Here is a 19,241-nt window from a genome sequence, read left to right as displayed (position 1 = left end):
GATTACTTATTAAAGGATCTTTAGGAAGAACGATCAACTTTGACAACCAAATGATTGCCAAGAGAGGACATCAGACACAAAGAAAGCAAAACTTTTAGGGGCTCACTTTGAGCCAAAGACAGAACAATCTATCGTCTATCGCAGATGCAATATTCACAGTATGTGCATAGCATGTCAGTATTAGACATTGTTCCAAAACTTTCCAACCGTTGTGGTGACCACTTCCCAAAAGAAGCAGACAACCAACAAATGACCCAGCAAGGCAAAAAAGAAATTAGATATTAACGGTTATGTAACGGAACGGTGATGTGCAAGGCTGGAAACAGTTCACAGAGCAGTGCCAGGATAGCAAAGCTTCACCCACAATGCGGGCCGACTCCAGAGAGCAAAGGAGTTCTGGATAGACCAGTGCTGGGACTCAGGCTGGAGCTCCAGGTCAAAGTGCCAGAGGAATTTGGCGAGAATGAGTCGTACCTCTGCATTAGCCAGGCTTGGGATTGGAAGGTACGAGTTAGTTCAAGATCCGACGAAAAGACAGCCAAAGATGCGACTGGTGGGATTTACTCACTGCTGACCGAGGCAGTTGCGTGGTCCATAGGAGAATGGGCGAAGGGCATCCTTTTGATCAGAATCAAATCCAGAAGACTCAGGGCCGTGAAGCCAACGCTCGGGAATGAAGGAGTCAGGATTCTTGAAGTTGGTTTTTGAATGAAAAGTCGAGTACAACGAGATCGAAACAGAAACCTGGGAGGTGTTAGCCTCAAAAAACGAGATAACAGGGGATGTCTCGAAGCTCGTGCGAGATGCTCAAGAACGACATAGTCTGTCCTGGACTGGCCAGAAACTTACTCCGCCAGGAACATATTGACCGTCGATGACGGCTCCACCCTTAGGCACAAGACGCGGAAGCATAGAAGGAATAGGAGGATAGATTCTCAGAGATTCAGTCAAGACAGCATTAAGATAAGGAAGCTCTACAAGGGCCGAAAGCTTGATCTCAGATACCTTAGAAAAAGCACTCCGAACTTCACGAACCAGCCGAGCATATTTCTCCCGATGCCGAAGAAGATAATACGTACAACCAGTAAGCAAAGCAGCAGTGGTCTCACTTCCAGCCAGTACAAATACACCCGCATTGGCATCAATCTCTGAAAGAGACAAGCCATGTCCATTGTGACTGTGCTTCATAATGTACGAGGTAAAATCAGACCGGGTGGTCTGGCGTGCCAGACGACGACGGACCTTTTCCACGCTCAGATTGAAACTCGCCTTGCGCTTCTTGAGAAGATGTCGTGGGACTAGAAGAATGAACAATGGAAGCAAAATTGGATAAAACCAAAACACCTTTAGGTATGCGCTGGCCTTGACAGCATCCAGAATGACCATAACCCACCAATGGTACTTGCTCTCAGAGAGACAACCGAAAGGTTCGCCAAATGCAAGATCCCCAATCAGATCGAAGGTGGTGAAGTTGTACCAGCGAGTCATGTCAACGACTGCTCGCTGGCTTCCGTGAAGGATACCGGCCAGCTTGTCAATTAGCATATCAGCGTAGGTATGGAGGATCTGTTCCTGTTCCTTGAGCGCCTTGTTCGAGAAGGCATGGGTAAGCAAACGGCGCATTCGGCTGTGCTCCTCCTCATTCGCTGTGATTATGGCATTTGTTCCGTTGGGTGTCGGCGAGTACAGGGCTGGGTCCTTGACGAAAAGCTTCTGACCCTTCTTCCGGTGTCCGTAGATGTCTTTCCAAGCGGCGGCGGAATTGTAAACAAGAGCATTTGGTGCAATACGCACAACGCTGCCGTATTGATCATGGAGTCTTTTCACTACCGAGTGCTGCTTACCCCGAATATCCCATAGGAGGTGGACCATGGGGGAAATTGCAGCCAGCTTGGGACCTGGGTAGCGACTCAGTGGGTGGAAATAGAGACTGTAGACCGACCATACTGCAAAGTAGAGGAATGGCTTGTCAAAGTTGAGCTTCAATTCTCGGTTCTCCCTTTCCTATGAGGCTTGGCGAGCTTGTACTCACCAGCAGCAGGATGCCGTGAAGCCAAGCCTCATAATTGAGAACCAGGGGCCAATCCAGATCCATGACCGTGGGGGTTGAAGGTAGTTGGCAAAATTTTCAAACTGGGGAAATTATTAGAACTCAGGGTTCATCAAGCCAGTGTAATCCTGGATTAGAAGCACAGAGATTAATATATGTAACGTTGCGAAGGAAGCGGGCGATGACATACCGGAGAAAAGTCCAAGTTGGACGAAGATGCTACTTTGAGAGAGGGGAAGAGAAAGGGAGGGGGAGGAAGAGAGAAGGCAAGAGAGAGAAAAAGGGAAAGAGAAAGAGATACCCCGTCAAGTTGAAGGTATTTAACGTCATTCTATCCAAGGGAGAAACTCTCGTGGCCGCAAACAATCTTATATGCCTCCGCCAAGGACGAGTTTACGAGAAAGTGTACGGGAATAAGCCGGCTAAAGTCCTGCTTGTTTGATCTCACTTACAGCACGAGCGATTCGTGCATGGTAGTCCTCTGCAAAATCTAGGTATCCATAGACATGCCGAAAGAATGTTCAATTGTATATGCCAAACCAGTATAATAAGGTATGTAAAAGCCGGGATTCGTCAAATCATTACACATCAAAGCAGAGTCTATCGTATGAACAAAGCATCTCATGGTCGAGATACTCAGCTGGCCACGAGGAAACTCAAGAAGCTACCAGCGGCCAGTCCTGCAATGAGCATCATGCTCATGAAGCCTCCTGCAGCTTCTCGTTCATCCGCCGATACCCAGACGCTCGCACCCATCATGCAACTCGATGCCAGATACCCATTGGTGGCACCGAACAATAATTGCACAACAAAGAGATAGAAGAAGTCGCTCTTCACGACGGCCCCACTGCCGTTAATGTTGCAGAGCAGGTACAAGGGAACGAAGATACACCGCGCTACGGCTAGGGCGAAGGCTAACCGAGGACGATGTGCTAGGGAGAACCCGGGGTAAGCGACGGCCAATCTTCCCCCGAGATCACCGATATTCCAAAGTAGGAATGCAAGGGGAATAAAGACGGTTGCGTCGTACATCCGGGACTTTTCTGAGTTGTTGACCGACAGGATTTGGGAGGTGTACACCGGGAAGAACATCATCGTGACCTGGAGACACACAAAGACAGCGAGTGACAGATACCGCAGTTTCTTGAACAGCATCCACAGGCTGACGGATTTATCAGGCCCGTCGTCAGCAAGGGGAGCATCTTCGTCTTCGTCTGTAGCCTTTTGCTTGGGGCTTGGTCGGTTCCTAAGGAGATAGAGGAAAGCGAGGAGCGTGAAGACGGACACGCCCGTCGCCGTAAAGAAGTATATGAAGGCCGACTTCGATGACGATCCTCCCGCGCCATCCTGCCCTTGCCCGTCACTGGTCGCCCTCGGCACAGCCAGTACAGAGACAATCTGCGCAATGCACGGAAGCACACCGGCAACTCCTTGTCCACCCATGATCGCTTGTGTATACTCTTCTCTGCCATACCCGGAGACGTACGCAAATACACCGTTCTGATTCAGGCCGGCGGCAAAGCTTGCGCCGAAGACCATCACCATCAAAAATCCAAAGTATGCGCGTACCGATATGTCCTTCAGGACAATGGTCGAGAATGCCAGCAGAGTGAAGACGAAGCAGTTTATCAGTAGCGATAGCGTGATACGCCACGGGTACGAGACATGTTTCTGAATCCTTGCGAAAGCATACACTGTTCCGAGATTGGTGAGGGTAGAGACTGTGAGGATCGAAGGTTGGTAATGTGTCGCAGTCCACTCATCCGACTCGAAGCGACTGTGAAAGTACGTTGCGGCGGCTAAGAACATGTTCCTGAGGAAAGTCCCGACGGTTAGATCACGGCCGCGGGACACAACGATTCCCCGAGTGAGGGGATCCCGGGGACAAAGACACTCACCATGCCCATAGCATAGATACTCCTAGCAGGAAGAACACGCTGTATTCCAGCCGCGAAAAGCGAGGCGGTGGTCTTTCTTGGTCGTGTAGATGTTCGCCAGCATCTACCTCCGCCGAGCCGTCCAGCGGCTCGTAGGCCACCCGGTCCGGGAAAAGTCTCCGAACTCGGTCCATATTGTCAAAGGAATATAAGTCCCTGTTTGGTGTAACGGGACCTGAACGTTCAGAAACAGAAGCTGTCCCTGAGAGCTGCAAAGTTGCTCAGGTGAGGTTCGATGTAGCTCGGGTGAATCAGCGGAGACCTCGGGCGGGTCCTCGTGATGACTAATTGCGGAGAATGCTCATGTCAGTGTATCCATCTAGGCCTCCTCTCGTTATCACAACTTTCTTCGATATTCCTGTTCCTGATTAGTCGCTTCGTATAAATGCGACCAATCTACTTTGATCTATATCTTGATAGAAGGCAAAATACAAAAATCGCAAAAACATACAACAGCCAGGATTCGCATGTGGTCACCCACCATACTACTAACTGGCCGGCGTGTGGCTTAAGTACGGCTGAGCGGACGGGAAGCCCTGTTCTCCACACCCTATGGTCGTATGTGCTGATTGCCAGGAGAAAATAAAATATATGCCCTAATACTCCTAATTACAATGCATAAAGCGTTGCATCGGCGTGAGTTAGAAGGGGTGAGTGCGCAATGGACAGGCTGAGAAGCTGGGTGAGCGCGGGTGAGAATCACCCTCTTTCGCGCGATAGCCGCATTGACCCTCTCGCCTGAAACTTAGGTACAGCGTTATTGGTTCACCTTGACTCGGCTGAAACCGCGGTCTCTTGGCACTTGTATCTCCTCCCGAACTCTAACCCAGGATTGGCCAAATTAACCGTAAGGCTGACTTGAATGTCGCCTTGGGCCAAAGCATTGTGCTTGTTGTGTTTCCTAGATATCAGGATCATTACGTGAATATCAGCGAATTTGTCGAATAGCAGGATAAGTGGATACCTAGAGGTAGGATACTATGCCCGCTAAGATTAGTTTATGTACGTGAGCCTATTTATATCGCCAGTTAGGAGCTTTTATAGTAGCAATTTAGATCTATTGTCTATCTCCTTGGTGCACAAGTATGGTCCACTTCCCTACGTTTTAATAGTTAGTTAGTATATTTGCTTGCCCGAGAAACCTAAGTAACGTGGTGATGAAGTGAAGCTGTACTAACTTAACAAGTCTGCTAAACTGGGTGGAGGTGAAGGCGCGACAAGAGGACACTAAGTACTATGCTTAGTTTCAGTCTGGTCGAATTATTCTTAGGGTAAATGAAGCGATACGCCGGGAATATAATCTTATTGCTTAATAGCCAATAATTAGCCGCTGATGGTATGAGTCCGAATGTGCATCCTTCGCCGTTCGATCATTGCTGGGCTCATCGCACGGAGAAACATGTTGAACCTCGACCGACAATGTTGACCTACTATGGTGCTTATGCTGGCAAACTCTGCTATCATCCAGGACACTCCATCTGTAGACCAGATCGCTGTAGTAGCGGATTATAAAAATATGTTTCGTTAACTCTCCCGTGTGGTTGGTTAGGGAAGTACGGATATGTAAAGACCAGGCTTTTGCCCGACCAATAAGTATTCGCGATCGCCGAGATATAGCGCGCCAGGCGCTGCCGCCATGCGTAATATTCAAAGGCGAGGTCAATATCGAGGGCTGGTTCGATAACCTCCTAGGAGATTGGAGAATTAAACTTTCGAAGAACGGCTGGACTACCGATGAGATTGGCCTTCGCTGGCTACAAAAGCTATTTATTCCATCAACGAATTCGCGTGTCCGAGGTAGATATCGGCTCTTGATTCTTGATGGCCACGGTAGCAATCTTACACCTCAATTTAACCAAATCTGCGCAGAAAACGACATTATACCGCTTTGTATGCCGTCACATTCATCACATCTTCTACAACCGCTTAATATTGGGAGTTTTGCTGTGCTAAAACGCGCGTACGGTCGCTTCGTAAGCGATCTTGCCCGGGTTAGATATAATCATATCGACAAACTCGATTTCCTCGCAGATTATCCTCAGACGCGTATAGAGACCATCCAACCACAGACTATTCGAAATAGATTCGCAGCTACAGGTCTTGTTCCAATTAACTCAGAACGTGTGCTTTCAAAACTTAATATCTCGCTCCGAACGCCTACACCACCGAGTAGTCGACCAAGCAGCAGATCAAGCTCATTCAGCCCGAAGATGCCTAAAACTGCCGTTCAACTAAATAAGCAAGCTTCGATGCTTAAAGAACTACTAAAGCAACTTCATCTAGACACCGATATAAAAAGGCAAATGATATGGTCAGCTACTAGGTCCTCCGTAGCGAAGCGTGGTAAGGATAAATAATTAGGTAACACCTTCGCTCTAGCAGGACTACGTATCCAAACCTTCAAGGATCTCAAGTATGAACCAACGTAGTCCATACGCATACACTCCAGCCACCTGAAATTAACACCATGACTACTGCGGGAGATGGCATCAATTTTGTTCGAATTTTCTCCTACAGTGGTAACACTATCAGCACTGAACGCAAGAAGCGATTAGTAGTCCACGCCTATGCTTCAGCGCGGGATCAGCTGCTGGTGCCTAGGGTAATTCTGATTCGGTGAGGGACGGTCATGTTTTGTGTTTTCTGATTTCAGCCGTTTAAAGGCGTATCTCCATGCTTCGCGTTTCAAGACTTCCCTAAAAGACATTTCCGACTATGGTGTGCCAGTTTCTTTTCAGCTTGTCAAGAAAGGCTTAGTGTAGCACTGAGAATGATAATCTGAGGAATTTCTGTACAGGCTACTACTCGGTGCACTAATCGGACGGTATATAGAGAGAATCGATTGAATTGAAGCTAAAGATCGGTTGAACGAGTCCTTAGGGGTTATAACCGTGTGTTACGACACGATTCTTCCGGGTTAATCCGATTTACCACAAAAACCTACAGGCAAGTTGAGTGGACGTCGAATAAAGCCCGTCCTGGATAGGAATAGTAGCAAGATCACCACTCTCTTATTTTCGTAGATAGGTTTCACAGAGACCCTTTGCGGTCTAACACGTTGAAATCTAGCAATTGATGAACGTACTAACTCCCGCGATGGAATCGTGACCCTATTATACAGTTATAGCAGGGAGTACAAAAATCTCTTCGCCAGCAGCGGCAGTATCGAGATCAGAAGGTAGATCGAGATCGTTATCCACTACTGCTTCAATGATATCCTCGACGTCGTCATTATGCTCATCCCTTTCTAAGATGATATGCTACCGCGAGCCCTCTTTTAGAAACGCATTGTCCACTTGGCGGCTTGAAAAGAAGTTGAAGCCGATGCGACGGTACTGCAGGGCCTAGATCCTTTTGCCAGGAGCGTTGAATATGAGAAACGCGTTCGCGATACGCTTTTTTGTTCCTCTAGCCCCTATATTGAGCCCAGTCGCGAGTCTAGTGATGGCATCTATAGGAACTTTGGTAGTTGCTTGCGCTTCTTGGCTCTAGTAATCTTGTGACACTAGACGACTGTCGAATATTGTTCTGAAGCCGACAAGAAGATAGATGTGCCTTCTAGAGCCAAGATTCCTCTCTAGCTATTCACGAACACTTTCGTTTAAGTATACCTTTTCGAACTAGCTATCAGAGTTTCGTACTTGATAGTATATCACCCGAATAGCGGCCTGCTGAGTCGTTTGCTCAGCCGCTCTACTAGCTGATGCGGTAAGATATTCTGTGAGGATGGCTTTCAGGCTCGCCGAGCCTGCGTGGGTGATTAACGATGTATAGTTAGTCACGGCAGATTTGACAACATCTAGTACGAGGTAGGGTTCGGTGGAGGTAGGATCGAAGTATTCCTATAGGGGGTCTCGAAAGTACAGAACGAAGGCGCCCAGTAGGACGGTATCAACGGGCAAAGGAAAGCACGGGAGGATATTATGGTTCATCTCTATAAGCTTCTCGAATATACACGGAGATCGAGTCTAGGGAAGAGAGAAAGACCGGAAGGAATGAAGCTGTACATAAGTATATCTCACGTGATAGGTCACGTCACCACATATCGACCAGGGTCCAGCCCGTCACACTATCCACGTCGCATCAGTATCTTTATTCTAAGTTACAGCCGCCTAAATATGTCGACCAGGGTCCAGCCCGTCACACTATCCACGTCGCATCAGTATCTTCATTCTAAGTTACAGCCGCCCAAACATGTCATCTCTAGATGCGCTAGATGGCGACAGCAGAACCGCCTTCGAGTTCGTGGTCTCAATAGCATAGAGGGTGTTTGCCATTGCTTCTTCGGAGATGATAGTGTTAGACGGGCTGGCAGCCGTTAGTCATTAGAACCTTGCGTAGTTTACGAAAACTGGACAACTCTCTTAACTTAGAGTATCATTGTATTCTTTAATGATAGCTACAGCATTACTCACTTCCCGCCACAAATACCGGCTTATAGTTATTAATGGCCTGGCAGAAGTTCTCTATGAGAAGTTCCGGGTTTTGGGTAATATAGCAGATTTGGGTAGAGCTATCTCTATCCTTGAAGAGGCTATCTAGAATGTGGACGGCCGTGAATCAAGCATCGAAAACTGTTTGACTAGCCTGATAATATTTGAAGAGGCGAGGTACAAGAGAACGCTTGATATCGTTTATCTTGAAAAGGCAATTAACTATACCGAACGGGCGATCACAGTTACGAGATCTGACCACAAGGAAAAGGGACTATTCTACCACAATCTTGGCGACAAACTAAGCGTATTGTACAATCGTATCGGCAAAGAAGAGTATCTTGAGCGAGGCCTCGTAGCGGCAACAGAGGCTGTCAGATTGACCCTAGAGGACCATCCAAATAGACCTAGCTACTTGAACAATTTAGCCAACTTCATTTCCAAGAAGGCTCGACTCACTAAGAGTGAAACGTAGATTAACGAGGGTCTACGGCTAGCAAAAGAAGTAGTAGCTGGAGCTTCCGAGGATAAGCCCTGGCTCCCATTATTCATCAATAACTTGAGCTTGCGATCCTTAGACAAGTTCAAATACAGCAAGGACCCAGCCGATATAGAACAAGCCATAATTTACGCCAGGCAAATCATCGGGGACGTAGTATCTCCAATGCCGGGCTATATGTCGAACCTTGCGACACTGCTCTTTGACCGCTACAATGAGTATGGTGACTCTGCTGACATTGAGGAGGCCATTGATCTTGGCCGCAAAGCTTTTGGATTAACAAATACGGATCCAAACCTCCGATCTATTACCGCAGCTAACCTTAGTCGCTATCTGGAAGCTTATTACGTGATGAATAGAGAGTAAGAAGTGCTCGAAGATGCTCTCTGCTATGTGAACATTACAGTTGATGCAGCTCTTGCGCTTAGTCCGGATCGTGGTAACCATCTTGAAATATTTTCGAGGCTTCTTTTAAGGAGATTCGATCACACACAAAATATAACCGATATGGACAAGGCTATTCGGCTTGTAGAAGAGGCCGTCGTGGCTCCGACGTATGATGGCGAAAGCGTCGAAGGCCGCTGGGCGATTTTTAGCAACCTGGTAAGTGGATTGGCGAAGGCTTTCACCTTTGAAAGCACTCTTAATCCTAGTCACGTCGATCGTGCGTACGAGATGGCGGTCTGGGCAAAGTCCCATGTATCTGCAGAATCCGAAGCGTACCCTATTATACTCAACAACATGGCCGCGATCCTCTAGCACAGGATGTTAAAGAAGGACTCCTGGGAGGATCTGACGTAGGCTATTGCTTTTGTAGAAGAAGCACTTAAGCACCCTCGGCTACGCGAGAAGAACCGGCCAATAGTGCTAAACAACCTGGCGTATTTTACCTAAATAAAGGCCGGCTCGCGGTCGATTTTGGATAGATCAATCGCACTATCCAAAGAGGCCATCCGGTCTACAAGAAAGATTCGTGACGCTAAGCTACCGAGATATCTCGACAATTTAGCGAGTTTGGAACAGGAAAAGTATATGGAAACAAGTGACGCTAAGCATATAGACCATGCATACGCCGTCAGCGAGGAATACGTACTCATGGTATCTAAGAAGGATACTCTCCTATTAGCCCAGTACCGGCACAATACAGCTTTCAGGTTTAGTATCAAAGCTTACAGCTAGGTTAGAACCAGGGAGGACGTTGAACGGTCCATCTTCTTTGCCCAAGCTGCCTTATCTGCGACTCCGAAAACACACTATCTCTACCGGACATATCTCCAAACGTGGGCCTCTATACTTAGGACTGAATATCAGCGATTTAAGAATTTGTCTACCCTTGCGAAGGCGATTGAGGTAATAGAGGAGGCTTTGACGCTAACGACACCCTTTCATCCGAGAAGAGGCACCTATGTTACGGATCTCAGCATTCTATACTTTTGGAACCACGAGGAGTCACAAGACCTCGAATCCTTCGAATCCTTGGAACGCGCGTTGGAGCTTGGGAACGAAGCTGTAGAACTCAACCCGGACCATACTAGAGCATAGAACAATCTGGCCAATATCTAGGAGACGAAACATGAGCTTTCGAAGAATATCGCCGACCTAGATATGGCCATTAGGTTTATACGCAAGTCACTAGAACGAATCGATGAGCGTGACTGGGAGTATTCTGGGTTCCTTCGTAATCTGGCGAACAAGTACTATCGACGATATGCTATTACATATAGCCAAGAAGATTATCAAGCTTCAATCGACACTTATGTTCGAGCATCTGAGGCTAAGTACTCACCACCCCGTAGTCTTGTCCTTGCGGCGAGGAACGCAGCTATAATGCAGGCTGAGGAAGGCGACTTCCTAGGCGCTAGTGCCTCTCTTTCGAGAGCACTAGACCAGCTACCCAAATTGCGCCCGCGCTACTTCAAAAGGGAGGATAAACAGGACGTGCTTGCGGAACATCATTCCCTAGCTTGCGATGCGGCTGCTTTTGTACTAGCTGCAGGCAAGACTCTATATAAGGCATTAGGCATGCTGGAGCTTGGGAACGCTGTCATCATCGGTTCAATAATAGATTACCGGAATAATGTTTCTGAGTTACAAGAGAAACAGCCGCAACTTTATAATGAATTCAACCGACTCCGTGGTGAGCTAGACTTCACGACTCCATCAATGGAGCAAGTTCTTGGTAACGATAGCATCCTCACTAGAAAGACTCGGACTCTCCGCCAAAAGCGCAAGATCGCTGCTAAGCGCATGAACGAGGTGCTCTCCGAGATTCGTAAAGTCAAAAGCTTCGAGGACTTCTTGCTAGTGCCGAGCTATGATAAGCTTCTCCGCCTTGCTAGAGATGATCCGATCGTAGTGCTGAATCACAGCATTATCGCTCGGCGCCTGGATACGCTAATCGTTACGTCCGATGGCATCAAACACTTACCGCTGTCTTCAACTTTTAGCATTGGAATGCCTCCAGCAGGTTCCTTTATACTTGAAAGAGACATCTATAGTGGGCTACTTCGGACAAGAAGTATCCGAAATGAAAACCTTAGGTCTATTCTTAAGATCTACTGGAATTGGACAATTGAGCCGATCTGCACGAAGTTAGGGTTAATTCACCGCGAAGACCCGTCACAGCTTCCTTACCTCTAGTTTATCAGGCTAGGATACCCGTTCAACATTCTGCCACTACATGCTACTGGTAATAATACGCCAGGTTCTGTCAACATAGCGCATTCAAGATTTGTCGTATCCTATACCCTAAGTATCAAGGCGCTTTTCTATGCTCGAGAAAGGTCACTTACCTTTCTCGACAAACTAGATACGCGGCTGCTGGTGGCCACAATGAACGAGATACTAGGCTATCGGCCTTTGAGAGGTATCGTCCGTGAGGCATCTGCGATCGACGCACTAATAAGTGACAAGATAGACTTCGTAGACCTACGGCAACCTTCGGCGGAGCAAGTTTTAAAAGACCTTACATCTTGCGACGCCGCTCATTTCTCATGTTATGGTCGCAAAGGCGGTATAGACCCTTCAAGATCTGCCTTAGTATTCCAAAAAGACGCTTCTAACGGCAGTAAGGTGGTCGACCTTTTAGAAGTACGAGATATTTCAATATCAAATCACACTTTAAGGGCAGACATACAACTCGCCTATCTTTCGTCTTGCGCAAGCGCTAGCAGCGACAATCAACGGCTTGCGAATGAGAGTATCTATATTGCGAGCAGCTTCCTGCTCGCAGGATTCAATCATGTTATTGCCACATTGTAGAATGCGGATGACGAAATCTGCGTGGACGTTGCTTCAGAGTTCTGGCGATATATAATTGAAGGGAGGAATGTAGTTGAGAATCCAGAGGAAAGGCACAGGCGGATAAGATTGGCTCTTTATGTTGCTGTCGTAAAGGTAAGAGAGAAATACTAGGATCAACCACTTTTTTGGGCGCCTTTTGTTCATTTTGGAGCTTGACTCGTTTAATCTGAATATGAAAGTTTTGGAGTTAGGGGAGAATTTACTTACTAGGTCGGACCAGCCGTTTGCACAATCGGCTTGATACACAAAACAATGATGACTGATTTTTGGCAAGCACCTGCTTATTTGCCTGTTATAAACGTTTGGTGAAGGTAATAAGCTCAGAGAGCGCGGTCGCTCAAATGGAATAAAACGAATAATATAAATATGAATATAAACTAGGTCTTTTATAGCTCGTCACACCAGTTGATCTTTAGCACTTCGGGAAGGGAATCTGATTAGCTTTTCCATCCCTGGTACTGCTGTTTGGATGCAGTTATACCGCCAGCGAACATAGAGCCCCTCCCATTAACTCAGCCCGTCTCAAGGCAAAGTGTTCCAAATAATTCATTCACTTAAGGTCGGCGTGGCGCGACCCGTCGCGTCTCGTACCCTACGAGAATCAGAATTCTCCGTACGCGTCGGCACCCTTAGCTATTCTGTAACATAAAGCGCATCTTTCGTCGCCTGTTCGCCTTGTCTAGCCTTGTAATGCAGAGGATCGAAGTACCCGTATATACATTTAGCTGCTCAAGCATGGCTACGTCATAGTCCTCATCGATTAAACCCCACTTGGCTTCTTGGCGTTTCGAACCAATCTTAGTTGGATGTCCGGGTCCACTGCCCATGTAATACAACCCTCTTGTCTTGATCACTTGTTTTCGCGTTCACGATAACCTTGAGAAAATAGGATTGCTTTGGTTCTACTTCGTTGTGTCTAGTGAGCAATTCCACTACGTAGCACTTACAACGACGTAAGACTCATACAAGTTAAAATCCCTCGAAAAGCTCTAGGGTCCGCGGCCTGCTGGCAGCTATTGAGGATAGCCTAAACCTTTACCCCCGACAAGGTATTACCAGCGTTCAGTCCCGCCATATTAGCCCGATGAAATCTGCTACGAGACACATTCACCCACAATACCAGTCGCCGAAGTTGAAAACATTCAAGATAATGGAGCCGATGCCGCAGAAGGCCGAAACTCAGATATTTCCTCATCACTTTCTGTGCAGATATCCCGGTGATCGTTCGCTATATAAAACGGATCGCATTGGTCGATCAGAGCCCAAAAATAAATCCCAACACATCTACCAGCCAGTTGGGCGCTATCCAAGGGCACGTGCTTGAGAAAACCGACATCGCAGAGCAGCACTTGAATCGATCACTTGCCCTGAAGGGAATTGCTTTGCGCCTCGCAGGATACATGTCATGAATAGCTACATCGTGGACTCCGTACTTCGTAATGGACTCGCACTCAAGAAATTTGCAGTATTCCTCGTTTCGATTTTATCATGTAATGAATTGCGCAGAGTGGTCCTTAGGCTACCGTTTATTTCTCATTTAGCTGCGTCAGGGTAGACCTGTTTATCACCGATCAAGACAATCCGTCCAATCCCTTGCAGGAATTTTTGACTGAAGGGGCTGGAGAAACTGCTGTAGTAACAGCATATTTTCTTTTAAAGGAGACCTCCACCTCCTCTGCCCGACAGATCTTTGAGGCATGCGACTAAATTTTCAGACTCCTGCAGAAGCAAGTCTCGATCGTCACATTTCTGAGCTGTGTCGAAATCGATCAAAGTAGCCTTCGAATCACGGACGAGGAAATTAAATCGATTTGTATCTCCATGTCGGACTCCTAAATTATGTAGTCGTGACAATACCTCTCCGCAGGTCTCACAGTCCTGAGTGCCAGCGTGCCGTGCATCGGTGATGCGTTCCATTATGAACCCAATCACCCGACCGTTCTCAGTTAAGTGACCAAGGAATTGAGGCCCAATATTATGGCCGGATATCCATTGGTATGCAGTGGTTTCGTTCTCAATGTATTGGACCTCCCAGGGAAAACGGGCGAATTTAGCGACGACAATATCATCGAACAATGAACATTTGGCTTCATAAATGCCCGTTCGTAACTTTCGTTCGATCGAAAGCTCCAAGTAGTCGACGTAGGTACTATGCCAGGTGTTCTGAACACCAGGGAATCGGGTCAGGTTTACGCACGGAAAATGCGGTCGACCGTCCTTTGCGTCCTTAGCCACTAGTCCATCGTTCCAGTCTCCAGTCGGAAATTTTGGCAAGAGGGAGACTAGGGAAGGGCCAAAACACATATCTTCGGCACTGTAAATGCCGGGTTCCACGGTGATGTATTTAATAGATCGACTGTCGACCAGAAGACGGAAAAAGCTTTGGTCGTTCTCGTCAACCTCGGCTTGGAGTAATTCGATTTTTGGCTGGTTATTCATTTTGAGAGTAGAAACTTGAATCAAGAGGAAAATTCCAAGTACGGTAGCCTTACCTTGGGACCGTGTTCAAATCCAGCATTTTGTGCTATTTATGTCTCTGCGATAACCGAGGGGCTGAGTAAGCAATGAGTTCTGCCGATCTCACAAAACCGATGTAATATTGGTTTGCAAATCTCAGAGCTGAAACGAGGAGACAGCGCTAAAGAGGCATGGTTGCATTCAGCACGGAATCAGCGCGACTAGGAAAACCTGCATTGGCTGTAGCACACCTAGGCCACCGTGTGCGATATGCCAAATCTGAGTTATTGGATCAGCACCTACACTCATAAGCGCCTATTAAGAACTAGAAGCGCCCTCTTGTTTCAGGTCCAAACCATAGCGCGGTACACTAAGACGTACGGCTTGGGGAGGGAAAAGATATATAATGCAGCATTTTCACCTTTGATCCTCAATCTACAGCTGTTCAGTGCTTTACTACAGAAATACATACTTGAAGGTGAGTTATACCGTTACGACTCGATTACGATATCGCTTCTATGAAGATATTTTGCTGATTATTCCAGACATAAGCCAAGGACAATCAGGACATCAAACCAAATAACGTAGCCCAGACGCCGGAATAGTAGGTTGACACCATTTGGATAGATTTTCGTACTTTGCTAACCGAGACGGAATCGATCAAGATATGTACCCAATTTTACCGGATGTACACCTGTGGCTGTAGAAAGAACGAAGAATTCAAACAATGTGTGGATCGTCAAGGCACGAATGTCAAATGTTCTCCAGTGACGTGGGAGCCATTGGATCCTTCCGTCCATATGTGTGCACGGCATATGGTGAAGCCCGGCAAGGACGAAATGCGCAGATAGGAGATTGTTAGACGAGGAAGATAAACAGCCGGAAGTAAGGTCTTGATTGGTTTCTGCTCTTGTAGTAGCTATCGTTTACGCTCGTAAGGAAAACGTGGCAATAGCTATCAAGCGTGCTTCGAAGCTTTGTAGCTTTCTCTTAAGTCACCGGGGGAACGTGTTTCCCCTCAATTATTTCTCCACATTCTCTAATATGATCCTGGAAACTATTAATCGTATACTTTCGACGCCAATGAAGTGGTCGACAATAATGGTGAGCTTTGCAAGCGACACAATAGAAACCCCAGTCCGGAAATACCGTTTGAACACTTAAGAACGGAGCACGAATAATACCCATGAAGCGCTTAGGATTAGAGTAGCGTCCATCAAAAGAATCCTCCGATCTGGGTAGCCGTAGGTTCGTTCTATTTGTCCTCCGAAGAGACGATATCGCATTATAGGCCTCTAGTCTCTTAGATGCCATTTCTAATACGTATTCTTCTATAGAGGTGATAGTTCCGTGGGTAGCGATTCCAGTTTGTCGTGCAGCGGAATAATCGAATAAGGTCTCTCGTTGTCGACATTTGATCCCCCGAGGCGAATAGCGGCCAGGGAAGCTTTTTATGTAAGGTAGACTTGCTAGGTATTCGGAGCCAAGGCCAAATTTGCGGATTATATCTTTCCGTGAGACGGGAAGATAGTCGGCTTTCTTAGTGAAACAAAGAAAACAAACGCGACGATAGGTGACCAAGTACAAGTATCCGCCGAAGTCGCTACAGCTATCACACTTAGCTATAGATAGTTTCTTATATAAGTCCAGGCATGAAAAGAACCGTGCAGACTTTATGTTAAGGCCCCCGCGAATTGATGTTGGTACATGAGCAAGTATACGTTTATACTATGGTATCGAGTCTGTTATTAGTCTTGCTCTTTTGTTGACGCGTCGAAAATCAGTCAGTGACTGCAGGTTAAGCCGGATAAGTGCCAGGTGGATGATTTCAAGTGGGAGCCTATCGAGAGCCCCAAGCCCGTAGCGTGGGGTACTGAATTCGAATTGATTATCCAAATGATAAAAGGTGTCAATATCGTCTAGTGTGTTGTCCTTGATGTCGAGAAAAATATACGTCGATTCGCTTGTCTTTCGAATTGCCGCTATAATACTATGGTTGGTGGTTACCCCGAGCTTTGAAGGGCTTTTAATCACACTGAGAGTAGAAATAAGGCAATATCCCGTTTTAATAAGTAGCTAGAGAAAGAAGAGTCAACCGGGATATATCAATAAGTGTAGAGGTAGAGGGAAGATGTTTAGTTGTGTCGGAACAGCAGGATAGGTGGATCCCTGGGGAAAAGGAAATACTATACACCCGCCTAGCTTAGTCATGTTTTTGCCTATACAAATTGCTAGCAAAGGGGCTTCGTAGCAATTCAGACCTATTGATATTCTATTGGTGGCCCCTATGACCCACTGAGCAGTATCCGCGACTGTTATGAGCCCGAATCGCTAGTAAGAAGGCTAATATTCGTTAAATCAAGCCATACGCAAGGTGTATCCGCGGTAGCGACCCGGCTAGACGTCTCCTTCTTACCCCTGACCTTCCTATCGATCGAATTAACTGCTAAAGAAGAAAGCGATTAATATAGATTCAACAGTGGTCTCCGCCATAAAGGGCGAAAAGCTAAAAGATCTACCGCAATAGAGGAATTGGTTCGCACGAATCAAGATATACGCACGCTAGAAGAGAGGACCTATCGGATTTACACAGTGCGCATAAATCCTTAGGTTTACACGAATCGTTCGTGCACGGTTAGGGTCGTGCGATCTAATTTTAGATTCACGATTGTGGGCAAAAAGGTCGTGCGATCTAATCAAAGACCCACGATTGTAGAAGACTGACTATCCACGATAGAGTAGGGGGTCGGCAGTATTAGACAGAGAGGTTGAACAGTGGCAGGTCAACGCAGTATAGTCAGGTAGGCCTAGAAGCTCTACTAGTAAATATGAAAGATATCAAACTTAATGAAATCGTGTCAAACTTATTCTATTTTACTAGGAAATTAGGCAGTATTTATAATATAAGGTACACGATAAAAGATCACAAGAGAAGTCGAAGAATACCCGAAATAATAGAAGGAAAATACGAGAGTGTTGGGGATTCTCGTTGCTTTTTCATCTGATATTGAGGTTGATAATCAACATTAATAATTGATCTGCAGGCTTAGTTAAAGCCTACTTGGGCATAAATGACGTTCCCTAGTATTATGCTAGGTGTAATATAGCTAGACTAGTACCAGCATAACTATACTCACTATCGCAAAGTGGACCAAGCAGGAATTCTGCCCGACAAAAGCCGCCCTTTATCATTCTTGCACTCGTGATCCCTATTAACCTCCGTAACCGCGGCTATAAGCTTCCGGAAGTAGGTCCGGGAACGCTAATATCGATCCGGAGTTAGAGAAGTATTGATTGACTATTAGCGTACCAAGCAAGCTAATGCCTACACTTAGCCTCGGTCGCTATTGCAGCATATAGTACCCGCTATTAGTCGACCTAAGAGGTTTGTGTATATAAATGCTTACAGCAAGCGGGTATCATTGCTTGGTCGATAAGTCTGTATTAACGTATATACTACTTCCTATTCGCGGATCTACAATCAATAATTGCCGGACTGCGCTATCTTGGGCCGCAGGAAACGATTTTTATCTCGTGCAGAGTGGTAAACCTTATTGCAATAAAATAAGAAAAGAAGGGTCACGTTGCAATTTTATCGTGCTAGTTCGATTCGCTGAACAGGTAGATAAGGTATTAGTTTATATTTCCGAAGTAGTCATAGCTATTCTTTTTGTATTATAGAACAGTCGAACCTTTATAGCGCTTCGCCCCGATGGCCTTCCGAAGAACCTATATAGGGGTTTGAATAATTCGAATCCTTTAGATTATAGTGTTTGCAGTTGTGTATCTCCTAGAGGACGCTAAGTAAGGCAAGAAAACGGGCGAAAGCTAGGTCTGAAACGAAGAGAGGCGAACGTTGAAAAAGCTAGAGAAGGTAGCCTTTTCCGCGTGACAGCAAAGCAGATGAGTTTATCCTATTAGGATTTCAAATTCCAGCTTTGTGGTGAGACCATCAAGATTCCTTCGAGCATAGGGCTGTGTATAGGGCTATATTAGCAGGAGCGACAAATTGAAGTTCACTGCGTTATGAGCCTAGACCGGCATGAGTGGCTATATGCACCGAAAGCGAAGTAGGGAGCTAAGGAGGGAAAGACTTGCTCTCCGTCTTGTTAGATGGAAACCGAATATGAAATTCTACTTGTAGGCGAGGCTACCCGGATAGGAACCGGTATACCTAGTTATATCTATCCTTAGTAGTGGATATATTTGACCTACCAGTATACGCTGAAAATGAACCTTTGCTTTTTCGGTGACAAAGTAAAAGCCATTCAGTCGGTCTATTAGAAATACCTAGATAGCGTTAGAACATATATAGGCCAATTAACGGTCTTTGTCATCAACTTCAAGTCAGTAAGAATATCGGGGCAAGAGTAGACTTCAGGGCTAGAATTAACTGCCGCCCATAGTTCTGTTGGTCCGTCCAATCCCACACTAACATCTAATTGCTAATTAGCCTACTTGTTACGTATTTCCAGCCCAATATATCCTGAAAAGTAACAGGCGATAACAGCTCAAAGGCTAGATTCCCTGCCTATAAGAGTCATTCTTTCCAGCCCGTAGGT

General features: G+C 46.4%; 4 protein-coding genes across 4 annotated transcripts; 1 reads left to right on the top strand and 3 right to left on the bottom strand.

The window, feature by feature from the left end:
- Window positions 1-327: 327 nt before the first annotated feature.
- Window positions 328-2,095, bottom strand: N7458_007725 (cytochrome P450; the record flags this gene model as incomplete). Its single annotated transcript, XM_056911107.1, has 5 exons — window positions 328-490; window positions 569-744; window positions 850-1,025; window positions 1,080-1,965; window positions 2,033-2,095. The coding sequence occupies 5 exons, from the start codon at window positions 2,093-2,095 to the stop codon at window positions 328-330; spliced, it is 1,464 nt and encodes a 487-aa protein (XP_056763933.1).
- Window positions 2,096-2,686: 591 nt separating this feature from the next.
- N7458_007724 (nucleoside transmembrane transporter FUN26) lies at window positions 2,687-4,121 on the bottom strand (the record flags this gene model as incomplete). The annotated part of the gene is made up of 2 exons (XM_056911106.1): window positions 2,687-3,863; window positions 3,949-4,121. The coding sequence occupies 2 exons, from the start codon at window positions 4,119-4,121 to the stop codon at window positions 2,687-2,689; spliced, it is 1,350 nt and encodes a 449-aa protein (XP_056763932.1).
- Window positions 4,122-9,084: 4,963 nt separating this feature from the next.
- N7458_007723 (uncharacterized protein) lies at window positions 9,085-11,559 on the top strand (the record flags this gene model as incomplete). The annotated part of the gene is made up of 5 exons (XM_056911105.1): window positions 9,085-9,281; window positions 9,348-9,583; window positions 9,980-10,049; window positions 10,110-10,428; window positions 10,483-11,559. The coding sequence occupies 5 exons, from the start codon at window positions 9,085-9,087 to the stop codon at window positions 11,557-11,559; spliced, it is 1,899 nt and encodes a 632-aa protein (XP_056763931.1).
- Window positions 11,560-13,875: 2,316 nt separating this feature from the next.
- Window positions 13,876-14,661, bottom strand: N7458_007722 (alpha-galactosidase A precursor; the record flags this gene model as incomplete). Its single annotated transcript, XM_056911104.1, has 1 exon — window positions 13,876-14,661. The coding sequence occupies one exon, from the start codon at window positions 14,659-14,661 to the stop codon at window positions 13,876-13,878; it is 786 nt and encodes a 261-aa protein (XP_056763930.1).
- Window positions 14,662-19,241: the final 4,580 nt, after the last annotated feature.

The sequence above is a fragment of the Penicillium daleae genome (genome assembly GCF_028827525.1).
Source record: "Penicillium daleae strain IBT 16125 chromosome Unknown utg000007l_segment0_segment0, whole genome shotgun sequence".
Taxonomy (NCBI): domain Eukaryota; kingdom Fungi; phylum Ascomycota; class Eurotiomycetes; order Eurotiales; family Aspergillaceae; genus Penicillium; species Penicillium daleae.
This window is presented reverse-complemented; position numbering and strand designations above follow the sequence as displayed.